The sequence below is a fragment of the Protomyctophum parallelum genome, assembly GCF_964188405.1.
Source record: "Protomyctophum parallelum genome assembly, chromosome: 5".
Taxonomy (NCBI): Eukaryota; Metazoa; Chordata; class Actinopteri; order Myctophiformes; family Myctophidae; genus Protomyctophum; species Protomyctophum parallelum.
In genome coordinates, this window is record NC_139702.1 from 42,122,276 (window position 1) to 42,142,505 (window position 20,230).

At 42.8% G+C, this 20,230-nt stretch overlaps 1 protein-coding gene across 3 annotated transcripts; it reads right to left on the minus strand.

Moving 5' to 3' along the window:
• Positions 1-5,122: 5,122 nt before the first annotated feature.
• Positions 5,123-19,073, minus strand: fip1l1b (FIP1 like 1b). Of its 3 annotated transcripts, none has more exons than XM_083764956.1 (16): positions 18,732-19,073; positions 17,486-17,540; positions 17,215-17,293; positions 15,891-16,006; positions 14,647-14,711; positions 14,390-14,494; positions 14,061-14,191; positions 11,902-12,086; positions 11,553-11,606; positions 10,888-10,987; positions 10,218-10,389; positions 9,845-9,926; positions 9,667-9,719; positions 9,009-9,216; positions 7,672-7,830; positions 5,123-6,144 (listed from the first exon to the last, which is right to left on the minus strand). In XM_083764956.1, the coding sequence occupies exons 1-16, from the start codon at positions 18,814-18,816 to the stop codon at positions 6,003-6,005; spliced, it is 1,791 nt and encodes a 596-aa protein (XP_083621082.1). In that variant the 5' UTR covers positions 18,817-19,073; the 3' UTR covers positions 5,123-6,002. The 3 variants fall into 3 exon arrangements, with proteins under 3 accessions (XP_083621082.1, XP_083621081.1, XP_083621083.1); XM_083764955.1 differs by having other exon boundaries at positions 9,667-9,722; XM_083764957.1 differs by lacking the exon at positions 5,123-6,144 and adding an exon at positions 6,552-7,314 and having other exon boundaries at positions 9,667-9,722.
• Positions 19,074-20,230: the final 1,157 nt, after the last annotated feature.

Genomic DNA, 20,230 nt, shown 5'->3' on the forward strand with positions numbered 1-20,230 from the left:
GGTCATTCAGGGCTATCTCTTTATGTGTTTCTGGTAATATTATTGTCCACTCCTTTTGTATGTCCGTGGCAAAAATGGAATGTTGACAAAAATGTCCCCCACAAGCCAGCATGGCGATGACCCCTGGACCTATCACAAACCTTTGCATGCCAAGGACCCCACCCTCACCCTATTGCAAAATTGTTAAAATAGCTGATCTACAATGTTGATCAGCTGTTGATGGTGGAAAGTAAACTTCGACACATTGTGAGCTTGTAGATTCTCAAAAGACTGAACTTGTCAAATGGGACATTCGGCATGATGATTATTTTTACTCATGGTACTTTAAGTATATCTGGATGCCGATACTTTTGTAATTTTACTCAGGTACATTTGGAATACGGGAGTCCAGGGGTTGACACTAAGGTATTGTGCAAGTACAGGTCATGGGTTTTCGAGGCTAGTTCTAGGCTACTAGCCCAAAGAAGGTCAAAAAGTAAATCGTCCTTTTGAAATGATAGGGTCAAATTTGAACTACATTCAATTTAACACTTATTTATTTTACTTTCTGCATGGGGCCGTGCGATAAAAAACATCATACCTCAATTTTTATGCCAAATACCTACATAGCTATGAATATGACTATGGGTTCACACTTCATTATAGGTAAACAGTGCTCTTATTTTACATTCCACAGACCAAAAGACAAGAGTGCTCTGGCCACCCAGGTGTTTAGACAGATATCTCGATTGTGTCCCCTCTCAAACGAGCACTTGCCCAGTCGGGGAAACCTGAAAGCAAACTCCACCTGCCCAAAGGTTTTATTTACCTGCCTGGGGCAGGTGGGCAACCCTTAGTGTCAACGCCTGCAGAGTATATGTACATTGCAGTATTGATACTTTTACATAAATACAACATGTAAAGTATCACTGGTATCTTTACAGACTTACACTCTCTGGGTCTGCATGAGATTTATGGTGTTCTCCTGTGTGGTTTGAGTAATGTCAATCCAGGCACTTGTCAGCAGGTGACCTATGGAACGGCTTCCTGGAAGATCTGAGCTGGACCCAATGTATAACCATTTCCCCAACATCTGGATGAGGGAATATACAACACATATACAACACAGGGCGGCGGTGGCTCAGGGGTAGAGTGCCTGGATGGTAACTGCAAGTTTGCCAGTTCGAACCCGGGCTCCCCCAGAGTTACTGTCGAAGTGTCCTTGAGCAAGACACTGAACCCCTAATTGCTCCCGATGTGCTAGTTGGTGCCTTGCATGGTTTCCGCTGCCATCGGTGTATGAATGTGTGTGTGAATGGGTGAATGTAATGCACAATCTCTGTAAAGCGCCTTGGATAAAGGCGCTATATAAATGCACCATTTACCATTTACCATGTAATACAGTAGTTTGAGTACTGGCTTCACACATATAGTTTTTACTGCTCATTTCTATTGGTTTTGCTAGATTCTTCACACGATAGTATTCACTTACCTCTGTACTGCTTATTTCTATTGGTTTTAATAGATCCTCGCAGCTCGAGCTGGTCAGAGGAGCGGAACGTCCCACTTGGAAAAGACACAGTAATACAACAATAGCAAAATACATAATGGCTCCCTGGTTGCTTGTGTAGGGTTGCTGTCTCTTGTCTGTGTATGGCACTAAGTTAATCACAGTAAACCTTCTCTTTTGCCTTCACGCTCACTGTCTTTCCCGCTCTGTTACAACTGCAAGATCCAGCCTATTCCCTTTGGCATTTCACTTCACTGATATTATGGCCTCTGCAGAAAATATTCCTTTATAGCTTGCAATGGTGATGCAACAAAACAAACAACACATGGGGGGCCGGCTCTGGAGAAGGAAAACTAGACTTTGTTCAGCAATATGTGGAATCCTAATCCTCTCATATAGGAACCCTTTGATAAGCTATGTTTTGTAGCCGTTTGACCTTTTGTCGACTGGATAATTGATATTGCTGAAAGCAAATATTCACTATGGTATTCAAAGATTGCAGATGCGCCAAAGCAACATCAACACTGATTTCCCTCACATTTGGCATTCCTTGGCGAGATCTTTCACTTATAGTAATATGGTTTCTTAATCTTGGAATTGGAAAAGTTCAGCAGACTCCTATTGCATTTCCATAACTAAGTTAGTGTCACACAAGACAAGATCATACATTTATCAAATTAAATCAGTGAAAGTAAGTACATCGCTGTGAAAAAGTAAGCACACCATGAAAATATGAATAGTTAAGACTTACCTAATCTTCATGTCAACAATAGAGGTTTAAGAGGTTTTCCAGAGAGCACAGTTTTATCTGCATGTACTTACCAACTGTTCGGGGACAAAAACAAATCTAGAAAGTTCATACAAGTGCCAAGAGGTTCAAGTCACATACACTCCAAAGTGTATGACCTAAATTCTATCTACCGGTATTCAACGGTCATCATACTCCTAGTCTAGGGACAACAGTACATCCATACAGAACAAAAGCTCTCCCCACTGATTCAACCCATAAATAGCAAAGTTCATATGGAAAAACAACATACTCATCACAGTCATCATAGCACAATAATGTTCAAACATGAGGTACCAACATGCACATGTATAAACAAACAGCATCATTGAATAAGCAAGGTATAAATATGAACATGCATATTTGAAAAGAGGCAGCACGTTTGTTGTAGAAGTACAAGCAAGTCCAAGCAAGATAAAAAAATATATATATATAATAAAGTAATACGCGAGTTAATTCATAGGAAAGGAGGTGTGATGGACATGACCACTTCCAAATAAGCATATTTTGGAATGCAAATTTCTTGCATTTGCATTGATTATTGTATTTTATTGGCTTTTGCTGTGTTAAGCATGACAGGGTTAATCTAAAAATGCCATATTCTGAAATCAAATATATTGTACATATCCACATTCATGGATAAACACTCTCGAAAGCTAATTTGATGCATTTAGATCTCAAACGATATCTTTTATGGAATTTTGGGGGGTTGGGGCATGAAGGGGTTAATATGCATGAATTAATAATGCATTCATCATAAATCTAACACATTGTGCATATCCACATTCATAAACACATTTGCAAATTTTATGCATTTAGAGTAGACCAAGTAATTTGCATGAAATACCATAAAACGTTATTTTAATTTCAGGGATGTGTTAGTGTTTCAGGCATTAAGGGGTTAACCGTTAATAACAAAAAATGCCCAAGGGATATCACTGGGCACCCTTTTGAATTCTTTTTTTTTTAATTTATATTTTTTGTCCCACGATTTTGTAACCCATTTTTCACCCCTGTGTCAATCATCCTGTGATGTGATCCTGGGCTCTACACACCCTCCGCCAACCTAGGGAGAGCAACGGACTTAACTCATGCTTCCTTCATGCTTGAGTGTCCAAGTTGCTCCTTTACACCTGACAGGGGGGAGTTTCCCTGGTTGGACGTAGCGCGTGGAAGGAACACGTTATTCCAACCAGTTCCTTTCCCCTCCATCAGGCGTCCCGGCTGGCCAGGGGGAGGCAGTTTAGAGACCTAAATTGAATTCTTGAGTGGTTACTGGTGACCCGAAGCTACAAGAATCAGTTGAGAAAAAAACTTTATCTGATTCACCCCCACGGCTCCCGGACTAATTTGCCAATGAGAGAAATGTAAACCACTTTGAAATCACAGCTAAACTAGAAAAGTGCCCTTCTGGGCACAGGTCTCCACCAGGAGGATAGGACTGTGTGAGATGTTTGGCAAAATTGACAATTATATCTAGGCTACTTGAAATGTATTGTACAATGACAGGTAGTCAGGCAAAGCTGGACTCTACACCTCCACCTGCTGGTTAGGTTTAGCAGAAAAACAGTATCATCAGCAACAGAAATCTTTGTAACCACTTTTCATATCTAAATGTGTGATTCCAATAATGCCATAATTATACCCAGTGGCCAGTAGCGTAAAATAGTTTATAGTATTGAATAGAATGAATTGAATAGAAATAAAATCACACTTGAAGTGAGGGGCATCCTCACTTTTCTGTCCTCACTTTTTTGAGGGGCGCTCCTATGCACTCAACTCCGGCGTCATGGGAGAAAACCGAGTCCTTTGTGTAAACACAAACATGTGTAAACACATTGATGACAAGTGTGTAAACACAAACATTGAAGACAAAAGTGAGAACGCAAATTGTGATTGGCTGGAATGAGATGACGTATGATAAGAGCAGTTAGAGCACCCATCACTTCACACAGGTGTGATTTTTATCCTCTCATTCCATGCTCAGCCAATCAAATCATCACTATGGGGTACACACAAACATACAAAGCTGGGCATAGGAGCGCCCCTCAAAAGAATACTATAACCCCACAAATAGTCTTGCCAGCCTTAGAGCCCCATTGTGAACCCAGCCAGACATGTTGAGTATACCTAAAGTTTTATGTTAGAAATGTTGAGTATGGGTCCCCTCCCCAGCATTTAGAAACTGCCGGATGCTAACTTGCATATGTAGGGCTAATTAGCATAAGCTGGGGTACCATTAACATCCAATATAAGGAAACATTTTCAAAATTTCATTATGCTTTAAGTAGCATGGGACGGGTCATATTAGGGGGTTTTCATGATTCTGAATCCATTGCAAGCATTAGTGTCACGAAAAACACAATGTATTCAGAATCATGAAAAAACCCTAGTTTGACCCGTCACATGCTACTTAAAGCAGGGGTTCTCAACCTGAGGGTCGCGACCCCTCGGGGGGTCCCGAAACAAGTTTAAGTATTTATTTACGATGCATTTTCTCTATTATTAAGGTTATTGTAGTGGCCAATTTGTATTGGTGGAGAGGCGGTCGTGGCGGGTGTTGCAAGACATGGCCAAAGCATTTTCGGGGGTCCCCAGCCAAAAACGTTGAGAACCCGACTTAAAGCATAATGAAAATGTGAAAATGTTGCCTTATATTGGATGGTACCCCAGCTTATTATGCTAATTATGAAAATTGCCCAACATATGCAAGTTAGCATCCGGCAGTTTCTAAATGCTGGGGACCCATACTCAACATTTCTAACATAAAACCTTAGGGTACTCAAAATATTTGTGTTTACATTCTGGCAAGTAGACTAAAATAACAAAAGACAGCAAGACAAATCTTATCAAAAGCTTGTTTGTTTTTTAATTCAACAAACTTGACAACATTCTGTAGATGTATCTATACAGGACAAGAAAATGTTACAACAAAATAAATGACTTGGGGGGGGGAGAAAAAAACATACTTAGTTAGGGGATCATCCAAACAACGTCAACAACAAAATCTCTGAGCGTGATCTAACATTATAAGAGGGTGAGGAGGAGTGAACGCAGGAGAAACAGACACCCTCCTTGTTCTAGGTCTGGGATGGGAGGTTAGAGGCCAGGAGAGGAATGTAGAGGTGCAGAACCAACCCTTGCACAGACCTCCGAAAACAAACCCCTCTGCTCCTCACGCGTCCGTTTCGCCTTTTAAAACACCGTTCCTCCACGTCTGGTCCGGGTTCTTGTCTACCTTGTATGAGGCGACAGACCTGGATATTGTTAATATAGATGATCGACCACACTGGTCCAAATCTGGACCGTTAGGGGACTGTAACTCTAACACTTGAGGATTTTCCAGTGTAGAAAGAACATTTGTATCAAATGTGGGTCCGTGGCCCAATGCATATAAAACTGGGGGTCCTTGAAATTAAAAAGAGTAAGAATCACTGAACTTAACTACTGGCACCCCAATCTATGCTGCAAGATCCTCAGTAATTATTCAACTCGAGAATTGGCTGCATTTCTACACTCTCGAGAGTCACAGGCCCGTTTTCTCAACCAAATGTGGAGAAACAGTGTTTTAAAAGACACAGGAGAAGAATGGAGGGATGTGAAGGGAGGAGGAGCTCACACTTCTCATTTCGTCTCTTTTCTTGGAGGGAGAAAAACAAAAGAGGGATAGAAGAATGGATCCGAGGGAGGGAGGGATTAAAGTGAAGGAGTAGAGGTTGCTCATGGTCATTCCATGGCCTCCTGGTTCTCCTGGTCCGCACTGATCTCCTCGCTGGCCTCCTTGCCCTCCTTGCTCCTCTTGCTTTTCTTGTGTTTGTGTCTCCGGTGGCTGTCGCCCTCCTCGCTGTCGTGTCTCCTCCTGCTAGTGCTACTCGCGCAGAAGAGGGTGGGGTGGTGGGGGGGATGAGAGGTGGTGGAAGAGGCGGAAAGAGGAGGTTGTGGAGTTGGAGGAGGGGGGTTAATGAGGGAGAAAGGCGTTGGGGGAGAAATGGGAATGCGGAGGAGAAAAGGTCAAAGCGAACTGTGGATAACGGCACAACAAAAAAACAATATCTAACAACATAGAACATCTCATATATTGATGCTATCTGGAACTTTCTCAATCTGTACAGTGTACAACAATAATAATTTAGGCATTTAGAAAAAACTCTTAATCCAGAGCGATTTAAAAGAACAGTACAGTACATCAAATGCATCGAAATAGTCATTTAGGATCATAAGTAAACTAAAACAAATCATGAATGAATGAATGAATGAATAGTTTATTTCGGTACTTACATTTTCATGTTTAAAAGACAGTTGTGTTACATGATCAGGTTTAGCACCGAAAAGGTGTAGGCTGAAGCCAAAGCTTATTATGCCTACCCTTATCCGTCTAACAGTAGAATACCCGTACATTGAAACTATAAACACTATGGAATGCTATAGAATACCAGATCAATAATGACCTGGCATCTGTCTACATTATATCTAAATGACATATTATAGCCTTCGAGGTCGTCGAGGCAACGGCAAGTGCTATATGGCCAGTGCTACGGACTAAGGTGGAGTCTGAAGTGGTGAGTTTTTAGACTACGGCAGAAGATTGGGAGTGAGTCTGCAGTTCTAATTGCAATGGGGAGTAGTGCTGCATGATTAATCGAAGAAAAAAACATCTAGATTCCTACGCGATTCCTAGACACCTATGCGATCCCATTTCTAAAAATGAGAACGTGAATTGATCTCAATTCTTGTGGAGGAAAATCGAGATGCACATTTGAATTGTGCAGCACTAACGGCCGAGCTAAACCAGGCTTTTCAGCGTGCATTTGCGAGTATACGCACAAACGCATACACGCACTTATAGATCCAGTCCTATTTTAAAGTGCGCGTATACGGGGCTTGCGTGTGCGCGTTTTACGCACACATGCTCGGTGTAGCTCGGCCGTAATGGGGGGGGGGGGGGAGGAAAGGGGGTGTAGGGGTGGATCATACTTTGAAGATATGGGGGGTGCCATACCTTTGGTTGCTTTGTAGGCTAACATCAGTGTTTTGTACTCTGTGCGGGCAGTAACCAGGAGCCAATGGAGGGAGCGGAGAAGGGGGAAGACGTGAAAATATTGGTTGGACTCAACCGATAATCACCGGTAGGTTACTTATCAAGACGATCTTATCGGCCTACTGCACATGCTGGGAGCCTACTGAGAACAACAACCCACCTCATACCCTAACCTAAACATAACCGCAAGCACGGAGCAGTGCGGTCACTTTCTTATTTCCTAACCAGTGGGCTCCCAGACTACATGTAGTAAGACGATAAGATGGTCTTGATATGTAACCTACTGGTGATTATCAGTTGATCACATTCGTAGCGGGTGACCAAGCATGCTGCGGTGAGAGGTGTGTGTGTGTCTACCTGCGTGAGGACTTGTGGCGTCCCTCCTCCTTCTCCCTGTGTCTTCTAGAGCTCTCTCTGTGTCCTCTGTCCTCTTTCTCTCTGCTTGCCCGCTCACGGTGGCCACGCTCCCCGTAGCCACGCTCCTGGTACTCGCGGTAACGGTAACGCTCCTCATCGCTGCGGAGGGCACAGACAGAGACGACGGGCTAGACGTGAGTCGCTTAACAGTTTTCTGAAAAACCTATGTTTCTATATCAGTGGTTCTCAAAGTTTTTCATGTCAAGGACCCCAAAGATTATATGAATTTGGCCGCCGACCACAATCTGAAAATATTTTGTTCCAGGGACCACCCCAGAAGCAAAGATTTGAGTTAGCTCTGAAAGAATATACAGCTCCATCTCACTGAATTAAAAAAAACTGAAGAAATCTATTTCTATTTTACGAGACAGATAAAAAAAAATGTTTTTTTAAATGAGAAATGTTGACCATCTGAAAAGTGTATTAATGTATGCAGTCAATACTTGGTCTGGGCTACTTTTGAAGAAATAATTTCATCAATGGGGAGTGGCATGGAGGTGATCAGCCTGTGGCATTGTAGAGGTGTTATGGAAGCCCAGGTTTGCTTTGATAACAGCCGTAAATTAATATGTATTGTTCAGTCTTATGTCTCACACCTTCCTCTTGACAATACAACCTAGATTCTCTGTGGGGTTCAGGTCAGGCCAGTTGGCTGGTCAGTTAAGCACAGTAATACCATGGTCAGTACACCAGTTACTAGTAGTTTTGGCTCTGTGGCCAGGTGCCAAATCGAGCTGGAAAGGAAAATTAGCATCTCCATGAAGCTTGTCAACATACTGAAGCACAATCTACGTACTCTAAAAAGATGGCTGTGTTGAAACCATTGTTAACTTTTCACTGTCAGTGGACCAACACCATACACATAACATGGCCTAAATCATCACGGTGTAGTTTTGGCTCTGTGGGCAGGTGCCAAGTGCTGCTGGAAAAGGAAAATCAGCATCAACATAAAGATTGTCAATGTACGGAGGCACACAGTGCTGTAAAATATCATAATAGCTGGTTGTGTTGAGACTCTGGACATGACAAAACACAGGCTGATCACCTCCATGCCACGCCCCATTGATGAAATAATTTCTTCAAAAGTAGCCCAGACCAAGTATTAACTGCATACATTAATATACTTTTCAGATGATCGACATTTCGTTTATTTATTTTTTTGTGGTCTCGTAAAATATTCTAATTCATTGATAGGATTTTTTGATTTTCATGAGCTGTACGCCATAATCATCGAGATTAAAACAAAAAAAAATGTGTTGGCCACATGTGTTCCTCACCTGGTGTAGCTCATAGCTGAGGGGCTGTGTTCCCTCTCCCGTTCATGTGGCCTCTCCCGGGGCCTCTCTCGCTCCTTTTCTCTCTTCTCCTCGCGACGGGGCCCAGGCCCGGGCCCGGGGCCGGGGTAGTAGTCCCACGGCTTGGAGTTATCCATCATGGGGGGCCAAGGCGGGGCCACATTGCCCGGCATGGGAGGAGGGTATGCACCTGGGCATGAATCGTGAAGAGAGGATTGCTCGGTAAGTCCGTGTTGGGTGTAGTGCAATTGGATGAACTTAACCACTTAAGCTCTATACTTTTCCGTACGTCAAGGAATAGTGAAAATAGCCGTTCTACAATATCACAACGCCTTGTGATGAGAGGCGTTGTTTGCATGTACACTTTTCACCTATGACAAGCCGAACATAAGGGCGCGATATTTAAAGTGGCTCAAGGGAAATGTTTTTTTAACATAAATCCCATTGTTCTGATGTGAGAATTTAATATACTGTACATATGTATAAGGTGTGGGGGGAAAAATACCCAATGTGTTCTGTGTATTTCTAAATGTACGCCCAATGACGTCAAATGCAGTGTTCATCAGGTGTACGCAATGTACTATGAACATTTTTGTAAGTAGATCAAAGTCTGTGTTTTGTTCCATGTTGTAATTCTTACCCTGAGGGAAGGGATATGGTGGGACAGGGCGGTTATCATAACCTCCAGGATGGCTACTGAGAGAGAGAGAGAGAGAGAGAGAGAGAGAGAGAGAGAGAGAGAGAGAGAGATAGAACATTAGCAACTACGTGTTGTATTGTTAATGATTCAGTGTGTTGTTTTGTGTGTATGCGTTTACCTGTCCATGGTAGGGATGAGAGAAGGAGGCGGTCCGCTAGGTGGAGGGGGGAACCCTGGGGGAGGGACAGTGATGGGCATTCCTAAGAACAGAGAGATGAGTAGAGAAACAGTCAATCAAAATAAATCAAAAACACAAACACAAATAAAATAAAATGCACTCACGGGAGAGATGCAACAGCTGCTGCACATCGTTACTGTCGGACAGAAATATTTTATCTCTGTATTTCAAGTAACGTATGTTTTTTCCTAAATAAATGAATCAATTGTGTTCATTATACAATGAATAGTGTCACACAAAAGGTAGTGAAAATAACCGATCTACAAGCACACACACACACACACACACACACACAGTGACTGTGGGCACTTACGTGGCGGGGGGATGAGCTGTGGGGGTGCCGTGCTGACGTTGGGGGGAGGAGGGAGGAAGGGTGGAGGGGGCATGTTCGGAGGGAGGGGTCCAGGAGGGAAGAAATTAGGAGGCATCTGATTCTTGGCCTGGGGTGGTTCCACGTCCGATGAGGTGTGCCCATCTGAGATCACCTGCGTGACCAAACACACATGGGAAAGGAAAGGCTCAAACTCAGGCCTGGATGGAACACGTTGTTGACTCTTATGGATTCATATGGATTCATGGCAGTCATGTGATAATGTGAGATGACAGAACGTGATAGCATTCACTACAGAGTTCTATTTTCACGCCTGTGCTTATCAACAATTATTCATGTTCAGCAGTTATTAGGGATGTGCCAAAAATTATCTAATGACTATATTCGACCCAAATGATGTTGTACTATATCAATATAAACATGTGTGTTTGGGAATATTATATTCGTATCAGTACAGTATATGCAATGTTTTCTCACCAAACACAACAAACATGTCATGGAAAGCTTATCGAATTATCACTCTATATACTTTTTTTGTATTTTTGTATATTTATTCATATATTATTTTCAAATGAAAAAGGTAGTCGACAAACATTTTCGTCATAGTGTTAGTCGGCAAAATCAACCCTGCTGTGTGGTTGGTTTTCTTTACCTGAATGTTGTTTCCCTCCAGGTTGTGCCTGCGTCGTCCCTCCACTCTGCTGATGGTGGCTGTCCCTCCGCCGATCACATCGATGGTACCGCTGGCCTTCCTGACAGAGGAACCCACACATTAGTACAGTAGCATAGGGTTTAGACAATACGAATTTCCGACCAGTCATTAGTCCGACAACGACAACCTACCATAACCGCAAGCACGGAGCAGCGCATGTTCGCCAACCTCAGTGCATGTTCGCCAACCATAATCCGGTCGCCAACCTTAACGCATGTTCGCCAACCTTAATCCGGGTCGCCAACTTTAACGCATGTTCGCCAACCTTAATCCGGTCGCCAACCTTAACGCATGTTCGCCAACCTTAATCTGGTCTTTTTCTGCATGTCGTTTTCCGCATGTCGGCCTATTGACATGTCGGAAGAGCGTAATATATAGGATAATAGGATAATATGTAGCATAATATATGGATACAATTCATGACCATGTTCCTATTGTAAGAATGAGGCCGTGCATAGGACCTAGGCCCTAAATGGAAACCAGACCGTTTCCATTTTCCAGGTCTTTTTTTTGTGCTATCCCTTTTGGACCAAGTGTTTGACTGTACTGTTGCTGCTTTTATATTTCTGTCTAATAAAATATTCAATCAATCAATGCCCACTTACGGGTAATAGTCTTGAGCCGGGGCGAGATTCTGATTCCATTGAGGAGGGGAGATCCTACCAATACAAAACAGAAAACAGAGGACAACACACAGTAAATGGGAGGTTATTTCAAACAGAGAAACGGATTAATTTCTTTCAAATGGAGAAATCCGGGTGCGTTTCATTATGTGGGTGTGGTGCGTCTGCACAAGAAAGCAGTGTGAGTTTAACATTAAATGTGCGTTTCTAATTACTCCAAAAATATTGTTCAGTAATTTCTACTATTTCATCTCCCAAGTCTGATCACTTTCCGTTTCCTGCTACGATCGTTCAATGAGAAATACATTGTTAGATTAGATGTATGTCTTACATTTTCTCCTGTGTGTCGTAAGCAGGTATCTGCATTGCAGATCTGGTGTTGACCTGGCTCTGGTGGCTCATGGGAGGCTTGCTGTAGATGCTGGCCGGAGAGATGAACTCCGGCTTTGTGGTGTGAACGGGCAGGCTGGAGATATTGGACATGTCCTTCTCATTACCTGTCCTGCCCTGCTGAACCTGGGGGGGTCACAGAGTAACAGAGTTACTACAGCTCTCTTAAATCTCATGGCTGAATATGTAATGATGTGTAGGCATTATCATTCTAAACCTAGGTTGCTGACGTTCTAAGGAACACACAGCCAACCAGTTGAAGAAATCACAGATCGAGGCTTCCTTTGATCTTTTGCTTTCATGACATTTCCGAGACGGTTCATGTTTTATGCTTATGAACGCCTATTGCTAGTTTGACCACTTCAAATACTCTACAACTCTACTATAATAATAAAGGTATTATATAGACACACGGCTCTGGGGTGCGTGTCAAAATTGAAGGCACAATTTTCCCAAGATTCCTTGCAAGCTTGCGAAGCTTGTCAAGCTTCCGCGTGTGTAATGGAAGTCCCGGAATAGGCGTGCTGTGATTGGCCAGTAGTCAGTTGAGTGACAGCGAGAGACAGGGAGGAGTCGCATGAGTTACGTCACTTGGGCAGCGACGGAGCGTGCCTTCAGTGCTTCCCTACGGCACTTCCGCTTGACTTCCTGCCTTCAATGGAGACATGTCGCTCCAATGAAATGCCCCGGCCAGCGGCCACTGAGGCATCTATATATTTACTTGCGCAAGCAGAGCGTGCAAGTACTAGTTTCGCCCAGGACGATATTCGATGCATATGCACCAACCCAGCAAATGACGTAATGACTACTTGTGCCTGATACGGCAGTGGTGCCAGATTACATACATGTATACATAGGAGCATTACCTTTAATCCTCCCGACACTAAAACATATCGTCATTACATCACCATCGAAAACCAATTACACTCTGGCATTGGGTCCTTTAATCCACATCTTTATTACGTCATCATTGAGAGCTAGTTATACCAGTTATACCCTGACATCATATACTGGGACAGTGCATATGCATCAAAAGTGGCGCAAAGTAACCACAGTACACCGCTAATCAACTTACAAATTACATATACATGGAGGCATTTCCTTTAATCCACCCGACACTGATCGACATATACGTCACCATCGAAGGCATTGGGTCCTTTAATCCACATCTTTATTACGTCATCATTGAGAGCTAGTTATACCAGTTATACCCTGACGTCATATGCTGGGACGGTGCATACACATCAAAAGTGGCGCAATGTAACCACAGTATACCGCTAATCAACTTACAAATTACATATACATATACACAGAGGCATTTAGTATTAATGTCACTATAGTCAAAGATTAAGTAAATGTAAAGCAATTGACAATTTAAAATAAATAATTATACTGTATACGTGATAACATATTTTAGTTCAGTTTATATACCTTTTTTCTTCATCGGATGTCGATGATTTATTTTTCTTTGAGAAACTAAAAAGGGATCCAGAATTATTCTAAATTGATAAAACTGTATTTATTTTATAGATAGAAACTTGTACCATACTTCATAATACTACTTTTTTACATGCATAAAGTAGGTAGGTAGCAAAGAGCTAAACCTAATTCAACATTTCAAACGTTCCTCCACAGAGAAGCTGAGATTTGACAGTTTGTAGCGGTCGACAGTACTTGCGCGCTCTGCTTGCGCACTAGTAGGCCTACTAGTGTGCAACAAGCAAGTGTGCAACAAGCAAGTAGGCACTCGACAGAGTGCAGTTCTAGTTTTATATATATCTACACGAAGTTCACGTACACAATTGGCACGTGTTCTGGGGGAGGGAAGCCGGACGGAGAGGATGATAATTGTCATTGCACGTACTCCTACAGGCTGGGGTGGGGCAGCACCTGTCAGAGTGTTGGGTGGGAGGAGTAGGACGAAGGCTCTACGTCCCCCTGGTGGGGGCTCCTCATTGGCAGGTGAGCCAGTATAGGATACAACAGCAGTGACAACACAGAAATGTGTGTATGTATGGGGAGGAATCAATTGGCATGACGACTAAATTGGGATTTTTACGGTGTGAGGTGGCGGCTGCGTGCCGTTTAGCGGCCTCTTACTGTGATCTTGCTGGTTATTGAACCAACCGTGGTGACCTCCTGACCCAAGCGCATCCTCTTCTGCTTCTCGCAGTACACCTTCCATGTGTCCTCGTTGAAGCCATAGTTGAAGTAGTCAGACAGGTCCGCTCCTACACACATAAACACAGTCAGACAGGTCCACTCCTACACACACCAACAGTCACTCTCTCATATAATGTGTGTGCATGTATGCCAGTATATCACTCTCTCATGTGAATACAACCAAAACAAACCTCTCACTAGGCACAAAAAATGCAAGACCAATAAAACCACAACACAATATCAGACAGGCGCTCGCACGCACACACCTGGCTTCCTCCAAGGCTTCTCTTCAAAAGACTCCATGTCCACCTCCAGTACTGGAACCCCGTTGATGTTCCCAGGAGTATCCATATCCACTCCCTTCAGCTTTGCTATAATGGAAACAAAACAACGTACTTGTTAGCGGATCTACACATATCTGTTATGCTGCTGTACTATCTGAGCTTCTGCCATAACATTCAATTTGCAAGAACACAATGGAATTTCAGTAAAAATCAAAATAGCTGCAATAGTTTGTAATCACCTTGTCCATAAGGTCTGGTGCCTGTTGTTTTAATGTTGAGGTTGACAGGTGGTGCTCCATAGGGCCTGTGAGAAGAAAACAAAGCTTTTCATTGATGAAATAGATGATATACAGCACATAAAGCATATTGGTATACCAAGTACTGCCAGGCCGAACTTAGGTGTTATGATATTAAAGGTTATGAATATGATGGAAAGTGTTTTCTCCTGTGTCTGTGTGCTGTGTGCAGGCTTGCGTGCGTGCGTGTGTCGTGGTGTGATTGGATGATTGTAACAGAGGGAGTGCCAGGAACAGACGCAGCCTCTCCGGATTGGTGCTCAGAGGACGACTTAAAGTTTAAAAGGCTGTCAGAGAGCTGGCGACAGCAAACCCTTGCCTTCCAGACTCCCAACCCGTCCATTCCGTTGTTACCTTTGTAGCCATTTGTGCATGTGAAGCCGAACAGATATGTAGCCTAATCACATCATTGCAACACTTGATTCAACATGTAGGTAAAAGATAACAGTCCGACTCGAACTCGGCCTTATGCAGAGTTTTTTCCCGCTAGTGGTTAGGGTTCTCAGCTAAAGGGAAGGGGGGGCCGATTTTTGTTTTATGGTTTGGACTTTGTTTTCTGCTAAGGAGGTTAGCCATTGTATTTTGGCTTTGAATTCAGTTAGGTAAGCATTCCATTTTTCTTTCTAGTTTTGTTTTGTTGTTCAGTCCTCCACTCTTGAAGTGAAGAAATAAAGAAAAATAAAACATCGAAAAGTAAACCATTTGGACGGCGGTTCCTGGGAGCTGGGAAGGTCGGTTTTTCCACACCTTATGTTTTGTCTCGGTTCCCCCAGGCCGAGGCATAACATTAGGCAAGGGGGTAGATAATGTTTTCCTGTCAGTGGCAGCCTATAAATATAACCTGGAAAACAACAATCTGCCATTGGAAAATAATGTTAATGGGATAATGCCATGGGATTACAGTGGGAAAACTGTGCCTTTCATGACATTCATATTCATAGATTTCTTTCTTTTAGGTTTTATGAATTACACCCAAACAAGTGAAACAATCTGAACTTTGAACATTCAGTAGAGACTTAGACTTGGCTGCCACATGACATTGGCTAGCGCCCCTCAAAAAGACAGAGGAAGACTGACACAGGTTAGCATTATTAGGTAGAGAGGACGATGGGACGCTGCAGATTTCTTCACGGCCTGATCAACTAACAGGCCAAGGTGTGAAATAGCAAGCCTTCACTTGGACCTACGTGTACTGTGGCGCTCCGGTTTTAATGTCTCCAATGGTGACACGGACATCGTCGTCGTCATCATCACTGTCGCTGTCACTGTCTTCATCCTCACCTGCTGCAGCCTCTCCAGCAGGCTGACACAGAGAGAGAGACGGACAGACAGTTACCAACCTTAAATACTGGTAGATTGTAAACATGCTTTAGGGGAAGAAGATAATTAAGACTGAAGATCCAAATAAGAAGTAAGAAAACAGTCAAGATATTACGTACATATTTACGCATTTCTGGGATACTGGGTAGGTGTGTGTGTGTGTGTATAGGGATGGAGCCCGAAAATCGGGTCCATTACAAACCAGGTTTCGGCATTTATCGAGACCCGAGTATCAATAAGCGTTTGGCTTGTCGATCCTCTTATCAGGTATAGCCGCAGCGGCCGCTCGCTATAAAGGAGGGTTGGACGCGACGGGTGGTTGCGTGGTTCGTCATCGTTTGCCGTGGTGGAAGTATGGTGGAACGGGTGAAACGTTTGGTAACATTAAAAAAAAAGACAAGAGGGGAGCTAAATGCAATAATGTAGCCTACCACAGTTGTTGCATGCACGAAACGGAGCATTTCGACAATGCATAGACATCTGTCCATAATTCATTGTATTAAACCCAAATGCGATACCTTTGCATGTCTGCACCGAGTCGAAACAACACGGGAGCCTCAGCTGCTGCAGCGGAACAAACATCCTGCTCTTCCACCCAACGCATGTTGTGCTTACCGTGCTTGCTGCCCAAGGCAAGCGCGGTAAGACGTTGCCATACATTATTAATCCAATTAATAATAATACGTTTGGGAAACTCAAATCTCCCTGCCATAGAGTTATAATACTGTATCTCCCGCAAATCGATTGAATAGTCTCACATAATACGCAACGTATTCAATGTGCAACTTCTCAGTCTATCGTTGCCGAAAAGGCAGAGCTAAAAGCTCACAACGCGGTGCAACCAGAAGCGTTGTGAGCTTGTAGATTGGCTATTTTTGGTGCGCGACACCGCCGTTTGATGATGTATACATTTCACCTTTAAAGTGACGGTACACAATGAACAGTTCCCTCTGTCTGTTAGAAAGTGTATACACCTTAGAACTGTTTATTGGCATACAAACTCTCACAACTGGCCAATAAAAATAAGGTTCTGTTCTCTCCACAAAATAATAGCAAATGCTCGATAGTGGGCTCGATAAGGACCCGGCTCAATAAGCCTCGACGATAAGGTGATCGTTATCAATAAAACCTTAACGAGCTCCATCCCTATGTGTGTGTGTGTGTGTGTGTGTGTGCGAGAATGCTACCCACCTCGGAAGCCACTCCATTTCCTGTGGCCACAGTAGGGGCATCCTCTGTCTCAGGGACAACGGGCGCATCGGCAGCTCCACTGGGAAAACGTTCAATTTAAAACCACTTTAAGTTACAAACCAGGCACAGAAATAAAATAGGCACATGATTGACACACCTAAATATATATGCCCACAATAACGTAATGGTGTCTTGTTGCACAATATGCTCCTCAGGTTGTGCAGTATGCACTATCATTAAATGACAGGTAACAACGTGAGATGGAAGTTACCTGACTGCAACGCTCAACTTGGCTTCCTCATCCCCTTCTTTCTCTTCACCTTCATCTACAAAAAGACAAGTTATTTTTGTGTTACATTGCCGGGGTTTTAAGTTTACAAGTCACAATTCCTAATCACTAGACCAGTGGTTCTCAAACTTTTTAGACGTATCGACCCAAAACAGAAATTAAATATTTGGGACAAGCTCACAGCGTGGCATGCGTAGATCGGCTATTTTCATTACTTCTTAAATATTTGTTCTAATTTATGGAATTTTCTTTCCTTAGTTTCTTCATGACATTACTGAAAAAAGTCTTTGGATTTTGTTATTTATTCATGAAAGGTTTAACTTTTTGGGGAATTTGAAAATGTTTTGAAATAATAATTAAAAGTTTAAAACCCAAATGCAGGAAACAAAAACTAAGGGGACCCATAACAATGTGTCCGTGACCCACAAATGGGTCCTGTTCCACTGTTTGGGAAACAGTGCACTAGACAGATGTCTTCGTGTGAGATGGAGTCCTCAGCTAAATGAGCAACAGTTTAAGAAAATCTACAAGATCACACAGCGTCATCATCACAACTTGTGAGTTTGTAGATCTGCTATTTTTGGAATAGGGCTTGTAGCAATTTTATTTTAATTAATCATTTATATTTTGTCGTCCTGGACATGTATTTTCTGCTTGCTAAAGAGACCCCAGTTACAACAAACACTCAAAAAATGAGTACAGAATCAGAAGAATATATAGAGCTATTTTAACAACTTTAACAAAGGGAAGATCACTTATTGCTCCTACTAGGCCAGCAAGTTGCTACTATCATCTAGCAATGCACTGCATACATTGTTTAATGCCAGTTCAGTGGTTCCCAAACTTGTTCATGTCAAGGACCCCCAAATTGACATTTATTAGCCTGCGGACCCCAATTTGAAAAATATATGCCAGGGACCCCCCATAAGAGTTGATTCTCAAACATTTTAATTTCAAGGACCCCCAGCTTGACATGCATTAGGCTACGGACACCCATTTAATGGTATTTCTATCTCTGGGACCACCAATTTATAGGCTATTGTAAAATCAATGTTGATTTAACTCCGAGTGTACAAATGTGCCCTCTCTGAGTTACAGACCATTTCGCTCCTATCTATCATCTAGCAGCTAGCTAGGGACCCCCTGAAACTTCCTCAAGGACCCCTGGGGGTCCCCGGACGCACACTTTGGAAACGACTGGTATACGATTACGGTACATTAGTATTACCTCCATAGAGCCACTCCTCCTCTTCATCCCCGCCGGCATTGGCATCAGCAGCCTGGGCTGTCTTATCCGCCTCTTCCGCAGACATCTTTACCTCTCTGGACAGTGGACACACAAAAAGCCTCCTTCCTTCCCTTCAGCGCCAACTGCACAGCGCGCTGCAACAACACCACTTCACCGCGCAGTGTGTTCAGCACGGCTTTCTGACTGTAAAACACCACATAGACGTGAATTATACTGAACCTTTACGTTATATTCTGGCAGAAATGTGCCATAAGTCGTTTGTATAAATAAATATTCTTCTTTCATGCATTCATATTATCCACAAGACTTCAACAAGCTCGTGTGCCCCGGAAGCGACTGACGCACACGACCACCGGATGAATGGAAAAGGTCAAGTTTTGTTTTGGTCTCCTTGAAAAATGTGACAGCGCCCCCTACCCGCAGTAGTATATGGTAGCCACAAGGGGGAGCTGGCTGACAGCTCACGCACGCACCATCAATCTTGTGGCCTGTTTTCAAATTCAATTCGTTGTATTGGAGAGAGAGCTTCTCAGCTTTGGGATAATCCTCCTGTGACAAATGCTTGATCATCATTTAGGGGAACTCTTTCTTGTAAGGATTATTATTCTTCCGTCCTAAAAGTAGGCCTATCTGGATTTCAGTGTAGAACATGATAATGATTACCAAACTTGGCAGATGGGTTAGGCTTGGAATCCAAATCCACAGTAGGCTACTGTACATCACTGCAACCTATGGTCAATTCAGAAGTCTAGTCTGACTATCACTCACTGAATATGATGAATCAATTAACATATAACGCATAGGTCTCCATTCATGTTACCAAATGTTGACACATAGTCCTTTTTGATTGATTGATTGTTTGTTTGATTGATTGATTGATTGATTGATTGATTGATTGATTGATTGATTGATTGATTGATTGATATAATGTGTGTGTGTGTGTGTGTGTGTGTGTGTGTGTGTGTGTGTGTGTGTGTGTGTGTGTGTGTGTGTGTGTGTGTGTGTGTGTGTGTGTGTGTGTGTGTGTGTGTGTGCGCGTGCGTGCGTGCGTGCGTGCGTGTAGAAATCTTTTGATTTTTTCTTTTTCTTTTTTGGAAATTGTGACTCACATATGGGTCCAGACTCACTGTTTGACCCACAGTGGGAACAATAGTTTCTTAAAGTCAACAAAATGTACAGAGGGACAGTCTTTATGCAAATGAGTGAAGTCATACATTCAAATATTTTATTTATAACTAACTCAGAGTGTAGAGCAGTCATCTGATCTTTAGTAGGTTTTTGTGTCATTCCTTGCTTTTTGGCATTTTGTTATAGTATAAAAACTATTAAATGTCAGTCAACAAGACACAGAAACCTAGAAACCACAAAAAAATGCGTAGGCTACACGAGCAGGCTGGTGCCTTGCATTCAAGCTTTATTAAACCAATGGGAGTATCTTGCAGATTATGACATGTATTGTTAGAGGCCTGGCATGCAGA

Coding starts and splice junctions, on each gene's coding strand:
- fip1l1b (XM_083764955.1), bottom strand. CDS start 18,816: ATGTCTGCGGAAGAGGCGGATAAGACAGCCCAGGCTGCTGATGCCAAT. Junction 14,495..14,646: donor CACCAGACCTTATGGACAAG/GTGATTACAAAC, acceptor TTTCCATTATAG/CAAAGCTGAAGGGAGTGGAT. Junction 12,087..14,060: donor CAATAACCAGCAAGATCACA/GTAAGAGGCCGC, acceptor TGACCCCCCCAG/GTTCAGCAGGGCAGGACAGG.